Below are 12,013 nucleotides of genomic sequence, written 5' to 3' on the forward strand. Positions count from 1 at the left end.
ATCACTCACTTTAAACTAACTTACTAACTAACTAAAAACATTCCTCGTTGTGAGAGTACGTTACGTAGGGCATTAGTCAACTAATGCTAAGGAGCCGACGATGCTCATACTGCGAGGTATCAGGAGCAGCCTACCAAGATTTCATCGTGTGTTCTTCGTTGAAAGAAATCAGCTATCAACAAACATCTCATAAGGATCTTCATGTTATGCATGTGATCTTCTTACATGCATTAAACAATACAACAATTCATATTTATCAGATGTCCTAAATTTAACCTAAAATCAACCAAGAAGGGACTGCACAAACCCACTCATAAACTATTTTGGTTTGAAGGGTGAGCCAGTGTTATTACAAGCACAAGAAATATAACTACTTTCATTCCATGGGTGGATATTGACAATGTAATGAGTAGCTTAAGCTACACGTATTGTCGGTTGGTTATATCGATGGGCGAAGTTAACCTCTGGCGTCGTATTTTATAATATCTTGCTTTGCATATATGCCAATATAAATCATTTATATGTATATTTAAAATCAAAAACACTTGTAAGAATTAATACTTTTAGACTAATGCAATTACCTAAATATTTGATATTGTACACATAAAAAACAAATGTATAAGTATCGTATCATTGACAATAAAATGTTAAAATATTATTTATAGTTTTGTAATTTGAGAGTATTTTTTTCCACAAAGAAACAAATTCAAACAATTTCATAATCAATTGACTCATGAAATTCAAGAGTATTAAAAAATATACTTAACAAACACACAAAAGGAAAGGGTTAGTCTCTTAAATATAATAAATTTAAGGAACAAAAGTTCCATTAAAAACTAACATATGTGAAGCCTTTACAATTCTTACACCTTTCAAATTCCTATTCATTAACATTCATAAAAAAACGCAAATGTCAATGGCAATGGCCATGAAACATTAATCAATCAAAATTGGATTTTTATCATTAAACTGGCTCTTATCGCCTCACGCTAAGGCCTATAACCTATGACCCTCGAAAAATCTAAAAAAAACGTATGACGCCCTCCAATTATACGGACTTCCTACAGTGGTAGCATCTCCCTTGCTTGCACAATCCAAGCCGTCCTTTCTCCGCCCCACCGCGAACTCTCACGGTATATAGTTCCCTGGTACCGTGAGGTGAACATCACATAGTTCGTAACGAACCTCAGTGACCCACACTAAGCATCATGAAAGCCTTCGTAGCGGTAAGTCAGTGAAGTGTTCGTGATAGTGTCCAGTGAAGTGAAGTGACGTTCTGAAATCAAATTGTCTCCTAAAGTGCAATACGTGATTATTGATATTAATTTTGACTTGTTGATTTCAGAACGTTATTTGAATTTGGCGGTTGGATGTCAATTATGACGTTGGACAGGAAATTATTTTTCAAATTTTCACTCAAATAGAATTCAGTTATTCAAAGCGAAAAAAAAACTTGAATTGTTATATACATTAAAATTATATATACCTATACAGTTTCCTACCCAACGCCATAAAGTTTCACTTCACCTTAATTTTATATTTAATTAACCAAAATATTTTTCCTTAATATTTATACTATTTATCGTATCATATCACAGCGAAAATCTGTATTCATAGTTTTTCTTATAAAAGTACATACACGAACAGTGATATCATAAAATAACATCATTTTGTGAGAACATTACAAAAATAATAGAATAATTTCACATCACATTCAATAAGTAAGCAAATTTATCGTATTCAAATATCATCCAGAATCGTACAGCTTAAAGTCCTTATCATTAAGATGATAAAGTCTTAAATCTCATACCAGATATACATCAATCAATAGAATTCGTTCAAAGAGAACAAAACGCAATAACTCATAAAAACTTTTTGTTCACCTTTGTAATGTTTGTTTGAATATTTAAAAGCAATGATAGATATTCTATTCTTTCTTACATTACAATTAACAAAGTTCTATGCTCAGAATACATTTTCTCTTATTACTGATGAACAATGAATACTTTTTTCGTGCATAATTATTTTTAACAATTATTTATACTTAAGATACTGAAGATAATACCTTAGGATTTAAAAAAAAAAAGTCGAGGCTTAAGGCATTCCAAACTTAAATTATTTTTGTTGCAAAAAATCCATTTCAAAACACACGTTTCCTATTCAAAACGTTGTACAATCACAGCAAACAAAAACAAAATTAATAATACTATTATTATGTTCGTGTAATGTCAAACAGATCGTAATAATCAGTGTAAGAATCTTCCCTTCGCTATTGCGTAATGGTCATAGGTCGAACGACTACCGTAATATATTGCTTCATTACAATAAAAAATATTTCCTTTATGTCATAATACAACAATTTTACAAATCAATACGTTATGAATATATAAATATTGAGGATTATGATAATTATAAAAAAAGTTTGGTAAAGTTTACCAAACTTTTTTAAATATTTTTTTTATTATTAATTCTAACTGGTTTTTTTTTTTGATAAAAATCTAATTTGAGAATTTAAAAATTTTAATTTAATAATAATATTGAACATAATTTCACTTTATTCAGTTAAATGACAAAATGACTACTGTTTAAGCAAATTTATTATTATTATTAAAGCAGTATTTTTAATGTTAGCTTGGTCGTCATCGTCGATTTAAATAATGTAAACGCTAACCGTTTCGTTATAAGAATTTAAACGAGGCTCATGCAAAGAATATTATTTCTGTATTAAAAGTATAATCACTTTTGTTATTTTATTAGATTATTATTATCATATTTTGTTCTTGTTAAAGAACAAAAAATAATCGATAAATCTTTGTGTTAAAAAATAATTTACTTTACTTCTCATACAACACAACCCGCTTTGGTTTGAAACAAACGTAAAAAATTATGTCGTCATTACGTAATATTCCAAGACTAGACGAATCCTTAACACAAAACGTCTAAAATCAAAACCACTATCTATATTCAACAGTCTTCACTATGTAATGTCGTCATCAACTAATGCGTTCCATTCTAAACACGATACAAATTTCCGAAGAAGACGCGTCCCGATTTTAAATTGCATAGACAAAACAAATCCGAAACGATCATAGAATTTATTAATACCATCTTGTATCCATACTCTTAAACAAATAATAGCAAAATTCCTTGTTCTCATTTACGAAGACAGTTAAAAATTATAACAAAGGGAATTGTAACATAAAATATTGCGTTATGCTGTTAATTACTAAAATCAGATAAAATCAAAAAACGCAATTTACTATTCCCCTCGCTTTATCGTTAACGAAATCTTTCCCATGAAACTGAAACAAAGAGCATTACATAATATCGATACAGATTGAAACAACTTCTCACATATACAAGATCAGTCATTATTGTGCAGTCACGAAGATCTGGAAAGCTAACTGACGTGACTTCCAAACATGGCGGAAGGTGAGCGTAATGGTCACAGTTTGTCGCGAATATTATTTGAGATATCGGTTAGATTAAATGCTTTTTATATGAAATAAGTAAAACGTGTATTATTTAATTGCATATTTCACTAAATTATAATATTGTAATAAAACTTACAAACTCGGAACTACCACGACTCCATTTAGTAATATGTTCAATTTGAAAGTTACAAATATATATTTTGTTGAAATTATTTCTACAAAACTACTAAAAAAAATCGAGGTTAATGTATGAGAATAAAATATACAATCCACTAGCATCTCAATGACCTATGACACTGCACTTTCACTCCACGGACTTGGTTTTATATCGTCTAAGCTCAGTGTCTATATTCTAACCAATATTCATTAGTGCTATTGTTGTAAAAAACTAAGAATATGCGCTGCTCCGTTATACACTACGCAGTTTATGAACTTATGTTCAAATATTATCTATTTATTAAATCAACGAAATTGTATTGAAATCAGATAATTAAGAATAATATGTCTAAATAATACTTTTTAAAATATATACATATATTCTAATTAATTATAGGTTATAAGAACATAACGTCCGCCTCTTATGTTACTCACTTTCACCCTTTATCACTTCGTGGTCACAAATCGACCATATTTCGAAATTATTAGAGTCGCATCATTTCACACACTCCGCTCCATATTTCAATAACAAAGCCTTTGAGATTCGAAAGTTTTCCGCATTCAAATGTGGTTTTAACGACCTATGTTTTTAATAAACACATCAGTTCTTAGATATTTTAATGACAAACACCATATAACATTTTAGCCATTAATTTTTTTTATTACTTTGCGTCTCAATGTGAGGTAAAAAGAAAAATAATAAGAATTAAAACTTACTAAAATGATTTTTACGTTTAGAACCTATATATCATAAAAAAAACTCAACGCAGTGAACACTCGAAAACTCGTAATTGGATAAACCACATTTAATATTTATATAATCTCACTATTTAAATATCTAAGCATAAAAAGGCTTTCATTTTAGTATTTGAGAACATCAGAAACGACTCTTGACCCAAAAAAATAAGCATACCTGAGTATAGAATTTCACCTGCAATTAAATCTGACAACAGGAAAAACCAGCAAAGAATGTTATTTCATTAGCTTATTAAAATGTAAAAAAAAATGATGTCACCCCCATTTTCTATTGTACTTTCGTAATCTTACGTGTCGTCAATATGGTTGTCATAAAATTTTAATTTCAACGATGATACTTTACACTTGTGTGGCACAATTCCGTTTATATGTTCAATAATTATCTAATCTTTTTGCAATTATAATCAAATATATTTAAACGAAGAACATAAAACGACATTTCATCTCATCATCAAACATCATCATCAAGCGACATCTCTATAAATCTTTTTTTGTTTTTCAATAATTTCGTCTCTTCACATCCCTTATATTTGTATACCATAATGAAAGCACGTATCGTATGTACCTACATTTATTTACACATTCATGCCACTGTGATGCGCGTGCGCAAACATAGACAAGAAAGTAGACATGTAAAATAACTTCAAAATATTCGGACTATTTTAAAATTAGGATAAAAATTCACTAACCATAAAGTTATCTATTATATATTCAGTACATTTATTTGTATAATTATTATTATTTCCTTTTTATTCGCCTTTTGTTTATTAACTAATATGATAATTTTTATAGTAATATTAATCAAGTTTTATAAGAGGTAGTTTACCGTTTGTATTTGAAAAACACGATACTTACTATATGCACATCATTAAAGTTTTATTAAATGAGAATTGTGAGTAAAAAAACCTATAGCGTTAACAATTAACACCAATGATAATACGACGTTTAAAAATTTTCAAGCACAACTTTGCACTGCTGTTGATTGTGATTTGTTATAGCCGTTCGTTTCACGGTTATTCACTTGCAATTTCTAATCAATGCATAATCAAGTGTAGAAAGTTAAAGACCGGAGAAGCACTCGGACGTATTAGCAAGTATTTGCAGAAATTAACAGAATCGTAAAGCAATATTCACAAGCGAAATATATTGTGACCTTATATTACGTTGTTTACTGTTCTTAATAATATTGATTTTCACGCCATATATAAATTAGGTACCTATTAATAATGTAATTTAAAGAACATTTGTAAAAGTTTATTTTTAGTTTATATACACGTAATAGATTTTTATAGTATTTAATTTATTATTAAGAAAATAATCTTCCACAGTGCATAGCCCTGGCGTTGGTGGCCTGCGCAAGCGCCGAACCCCCGTCCGGATACAATTACAATCGTCCTTCCGGTGGAATTTCTGGTGGATTCAGCGGCGGGCTTAGCGGTGGTGGTGGATACCGTGCCGTCTCCTCCGGATACCAAACCTCCGAGGGCCAGAACGTCGATTCTCAACTCCTCGAACAAGTCCGCCAAATTCTCCTTAAAGAAGAAGCCTCATCCTCCTCCTCCTCCTTCGGCTCAGGATTCGCTAGCGCTCCTTCCTCATCGTACGGCGCACCATCATCTTCCTATGGAGTTCCCTCAACCTCATATGGTGTACCCAGTGGTGGCCGTGTAGTAGGCATCAACCTTGAAGGTATTCGTCAAGCTATCCAGGTTGCGCAATACGAGCAGACGGCCGTCGGCGGTGGGTACCCATCTGGTCCTTCTACCTCCTACGGAACCCCATCCCATACCCCCTCCGGCAGCTACGGTGCCCCCTACTAAGTCCCAATACGACCATCTGAACGCTCGCTCGTTCATTATTCGGGTGAACTCCTAATATCTCCGTTCACCTGAATGTTTATACCAATGGGCTGATGGCCACGTACAATGTAGGTGGTGTCGCCCGGGCCCCGCCATCCCGGCCAACGCTTGCGACTGTGCACGCTCACGGGTTACCCAGCTGTTAGCCAGTCATTGCTGTCGACTTATAGCCGTCAAAATTGACAAACGCTTTTGACAATTTTGACGGCTCACAAAGCGGCAAAAAATGAAGTGGTTTGCAGCTGGGAACGACTCTTGTTCTGTATAAAGTTTATCGATAAGTCTAGTTTAATTTATGATATAAGATTTTGTTTTTTTTTTACAAAAAAATAAATACATTTCGACACCGTAACATCTTGTTTATATTTTGTTACTTTAAAAACTATTTCGTCCAATCCATTATGTCAGTCTAAGAAAAAAAAATATAATAGCGGCATACTAAATTAACTACAACCAATATATGCAAAAAAACGAAAGTAGAAGTTCATGTATATTATGAAGTGTAATAGAATTTAGAATCTTAGTTTATTCAAAACCATTATTTTTGCCATGCTTTTGACACATAAAATATTTTATTAATTAATACAATTTGTTACACTCATGTTTAACATTTGAAATAACCTAAGTCAAAATTATAATCTTCTAATGTATAAATATATAAATATTTGAGAACAGACTATGCGCAAAAATTAATAGTCTTTAATAGACTTAACATGAATAATATGGAGATAACATACGAATAATTCAAAAAATTTATTCTAACGGCGCTTTGAAACCGCTTACATAAAACTATAATGTATATAAATTTGAATAATTTGTCTTATGATAAAAATAAATCTTATCCTTTTCAAGCACTTCGTTTACTAGAAAGAATTCTCTAGAATCTATATTCTAGAGAATTCTTTCTTGAACATTTATTAATAGAAATTCAATGACTGACCCGTCATTTGAATCCTAAATATCTAAAACTTGATAGGCCATCTAGTTACTTTTTAAAAAAAATTAATTATTCAGATTGTTACGCTCCAATTTAAAGGACGAGCAACCTGATTTTATTTGAGGCAACACATTCTTCAGTGTTTACAAATTATACTACAATTTACACAAAAACTTACCAACACACAAGAAGCCAAAGCTAATTTCCTATTTGCGAATTTCTCTAGAAATATATTTTATCGCCACCATGAATAAACTTGCATTTTAGCTTTAAAGAAATTATATATTCGCATGGTATAATATTGAATTATTATACCATACCGCAATGCTATTCTTATACTTTGTATTCAACTTTGTCATACAAGTAATTGTATTTGGAATATCTTAAAATAAGTCAGGATTCAGGAACTTAAATTTCACTCAACTAATGGTCGCAGCGTTATTTTGAGAAATAAATGACGAACTAATCTTAAACGAGTATTATTACTAGCAATCAAAATGAGAAGAACTTATTTGTTGCAATATAAGCCTCTAATTATAAGAAACTTTAGTTTTTACGTAATCAAAATACAGGACGTACTTCAATAAAGGTCAACCGAGTGTCTAAGGTGCTGTTGGATATAATATTGAATCGAAATTATTCTTATGTAATGTTCATAGGAGTCATAATTCAATAGCATTACTTATACTTCGTAGTTTTGTTAACCTTTTAATAAGCCGGTGATAAACATGCGACGGTTAGTTTTAATAATAATAACGACTTATTTATTGATTAGTAAGTTGTATCTGTGACTCTGTTCACAATGTTCACGTTCACTTTGAATATGATTCCTGCTTCCCCCTTCCTTCTTAAGTCCACGCGAGCTGGTTCTCGATGTCACCGCCTAACTGTGACATCAATTCCATCGCGAACAAAGAAATTTGGCAACTCCTTTCTTTGTCGCACTTCCAAAAAATGGAATTCCTTACCAGCTCACGTGTTCCCCTCCTCTTACAACCCGGGTTCCTTCAAACGAGGCGTGAAAAGGCATCTTGCGGGCCGGCAAGGCGAAGGCGGCTAGTGCAGAACGTTTTTCCTGTCTGTACTGGCCGTCGTCGCGTTTGGACTCTACTACCACTTACCATCAGGTGGAGTAGAGTCATTTGCCCTCCCGGCGAATATAAAATAAAAAAAAATATAGTTAATAAGGATAACTAGGAAAACTTTTTCATTGTATAGCTTTAATTTAGATTATTAGCTATGCTTATGTACTTTAATAATAATATAAGCTTCCTAATTATCATTTTTTTCACTTCCATTAACATAATATTGAGATTACTTTCGAGAATAGATTATTAGCTTGCATATCCAGTTACAAAATATTGCTATAAAGTTAACGTTATTGTATTGTACTGATATTTCAATTTTTATTTTGGGATTTTTTAATTTTTCATAATTTATAGACGTTATTATCATCATAATCCTACGGCAATTCGCAAGTACAACAAATGTGTTACCTAAAATAAATCGGATTATTCGTCCTTTAAACTGGAACGTAACAGTACAATAACTTAAATAATGATACCAAATATTTAATGAATCAAAACAACAAATAAAGACTATAATCACATAGATGAATTCGTCCGCTGTACCACTGGCCACAACGCGACCTAGTTGAACCGCACCATCTGATCATTATGAAACGCAATCCCACAGCTAATCGCTCCCATCTCAAATATAATACGATATTACATAAACTTGCCTCATACAATACTAAATCGTAATAATCATCAACTTATAATGATTTAGATTTTCGCGATTGTCACGTACTCGCATCAAGCAATCATATTCATCCCAGTATTATCTTACTAATATTATAAATGGAAGAGTTAGTGTTTTGTATGCTTGTTACTCAAATATACTCAACCGGATCGTTTTAATTTAATAACGAGCGTAGTCGGGCAATAAATAGTTATTTCAGAGTAGATAAAGCAATCGACAACCAATATTTTGCTGCATAAACCCAGGTGCAATCTTTATTCTCTCACTATCATAATGTGACAGGAAAGCAATATATAATATATAATTTAACATATTTTTTTTTTGTTTGGCCCGACACGAGGTTATAATTAAATAAACCAGTGGACCAACGAGGTAGTCCAATTTGAATATTTATGTTGAGAATGTTGAGAAAAGCCGAGATGGCCCTGTGGTAAGAACGCGTGAATCTTAACCGATGATCGAGGGTTCAAACCCGGGCAAGCACCACTGAATTTTTATGTGCTTAATTTGTGATTATAATTCATCTCGTGCTTTACGGTGGAGGAAAACATCGTGAGGAAACCTGCATGTGTCTAATTTCACTGAAGTTCTGCCACATGTGAATTCTACCAACCCGCATTGGAGCAGCGTGGTGGAATAAGCTCCAAACCTTCTCCTCAAAAAGAGGAGAGGAGGCCTTTAGCCCAGCAGTGGGACATTCACAGGCTGTTACGGTTACGGTATGTTGAGAATACCATAACGTAATTTATACTTACATATATCATTATAATCATACTGTGCTAAAAAAGTAGAAAGTTCAATTATGTTTCTAATATTTTCATTTAGTTAGTTCTTGCTTGATTCGCTTTATCATCGTTCGTTGGAAATAAATTTTTACTATATGGATGACGGATGTGTTGCATTTTATATATTTCATCGAAAGGAAAACACATTCGATTGTAAGACTGTATACCTAATTGTTTGAAACCGAAGATTAGATACTAGTAATAATATCTCTAAATTTCGGAAAAAAAATCCTCGAAAAATCAGTATTTACTTGTAGTAGTGTTGCAAATAATAAATTCCCAAGACGAATACCGTATATATCTTTGACCTCGTATTCGAATATTATATATATATATATATAATATTATATATGCAGTGCAGTGTGCTCTACCTACTTAAGCTACAACAGTCCATATAATCGAATTACTGATGATTACAGTATCTAACTATAATAGAACAGACAAGATCAATGACGGTTGTGCTCTTGCTGATTCGTCTGTTATACTCGCGGAATGTCAGATGGTTCTCATGTACGTATCTGTCTTTCGGTAGAAAGCATCAATCATAATCATCATCATTAGCCAACGTAATCCACTGTTGTTTCTAATAAGGTTATTTTTTTTAAATAGGATATAAACAATGCAAATTTAAGAAATTTTCCCATCAAATACCTTCTGCATCCAGATGGATCCCACCACTTCTTCAAGTCATCATCTTGTTCAACCCACCTGGCTGGAAGGTTTTCTACACTGCATTTTTCATAAACGGAAACGTTAAATGTGATTTAAGGTGAATTATGTTCTTTGTATCTTTTATTTAAAAAACACAAACACATATTTTTAGTATTTATGGTTTTTTCTTATTAAAAGATATTGTCTTTATACAAAAACTGAGTATTTCAATGTGTAATACAAGCATTCTAATCTCTTCTAATTTTCCATGATGAAATATCCACAACAATGGCTGTGAAAGTTCTCTAATTATTTTAATGACACTTAGATGACATCTTTGTAATGTATCAGTAATTTTAAAAATGTAGAATGTTTTTTGAGTTTTTTACCGAAAACTTCGATAATTATTTATTTACTTAGCACTTTATTGCACAATACAAAAAAAAGTGTAAGAAAGATCGTAGTAAAGTACGCAAAAGAAAAGTGAATAAATATAAAAATGAAAAACTCATAATGTTATATGATTATATGAAAATATAAGTATTATGCACCTACAAAATCATGTTATAAATACTAGAAATTGCACGTATAAATTTTCATACATATACTTTTTAAAAGTTGACATAAATTTGGAATATGCGAAACTTGATGTACAGGATATTGTTTAAAGAGCACTTAAAGATCGTGATGTTGCGCATATGGTTGGAAGTGATATGCGTGTTAAGTTAAAACTCATTTCACCTACCGCATTGAAACCCTAAAAAGGAATCCAATAATGGCACGATTGACGAGTTTCAGTATTATGACTGTAATAATAGGTTTGTAATATAGTTTAGATCCATTTAATTTTGCCTACTCAATCGCATGTACTATATTTATGTATCTCAATCTTGGCAAGTTTTGATAACCTTTACATTTATAAATTATGCATTCCAGATCAGATAGGAATTTAATAGTACTTTGTGCAGGTCAGTGAGGTTTGATACCAAACATTGGCGTGAGCCAGTGTTAATGTTATGTTACAAGCACAGAGGACATAGCATTGTACGTCGATCTACAATGCTATGTCCTCTGTGCTTGTGTTGTTAGTGTATTGACGGTATAAGAACTAGTTTATACTTTTTTTTTGTACCAATGTCTGTATCAGTGTCTCAGGAACCATTTCTCGACTGGTTTACTAAATTAAAAAAATAAAAATACAACGTTTTTTTTTAAATGCCTTTGTTCAAGAGTAAAGGTATGTTTCCACAAGATAGTTCAGTTGCTCGCTGCTTCTTAACATAAACTAAGTTAAAATCGATATAATTGCTACCTATATAAAATTAATTATTTATTATTATTAAGATAAATTATTTTTCTATGTAACCCAATATAACACCGTGTATCATAGCCGAAGTGCCTCTGAGGCCTGAATCTTCACGTACGTAATCTTTGTTTAAATCAACACATGGTAGGTGATGAAGGTAAAAATTCTGAGGAATCTTGCATGTGTTGTATGGAACTCTACCACAAGTACACTCGCCCTGCAAAAGCTTTTTGGAATAGACTTCATACGTTCTTCTTATAGTTTTGCCCAGAAGAAAAATATTAAGAGCCTATTACAATTATTTTTGAATTAATCACTTCACGAAAACATAAATATAGGATATTTCTAATAATACGAAATATTATGAG

At 31.7% G+C, this 12,013-nt stretch overlaps 1 protein-coding gene across 1 annotated transcript; it reads left to right on the forward strand.

Annotated features, from left to right (window-relative positions):
* Positions 1–1,153: 1,153 nt before the first annotated feature.
* LOC126773441 (pro-resilin) lies at positions 1,154–6,557 on the forward strand. The gene is made up of 2 exons (XM_050494398.1): positions 1,154–1,226; positions 5,675–6,557. The coding sequence occupies exons 1-2, from the start codon at positions 1,209–1,211 to the stop codon at positions 6,164–6,166; spliced, it is 510 nt and encodes a 169-aa protein (XP_050350355.1). The 5' UTR covers positions 1,154–1,208; the 3' UTR covers positions 6,167–6,557.
* The last annotated feature ends 5,456 nt before the right edge of the window (positions 6,558–12,013 follow it).

Source organism: Nymphalis io, chromosome 14 (assembly GCF_905147045.1).
Source record: "Nymphalis io chromosome 14, ilAglIoxx1.1, whole genome shotgun sequence".
In the NCBI taxonomy this organism is placed as follows: domain Eukaryota; kingdom Metazoa; phylum Arthropoda; class Insecta; order Lepidoptera; family Nymphalidae; genus Nymphalis; species Nymphalis io.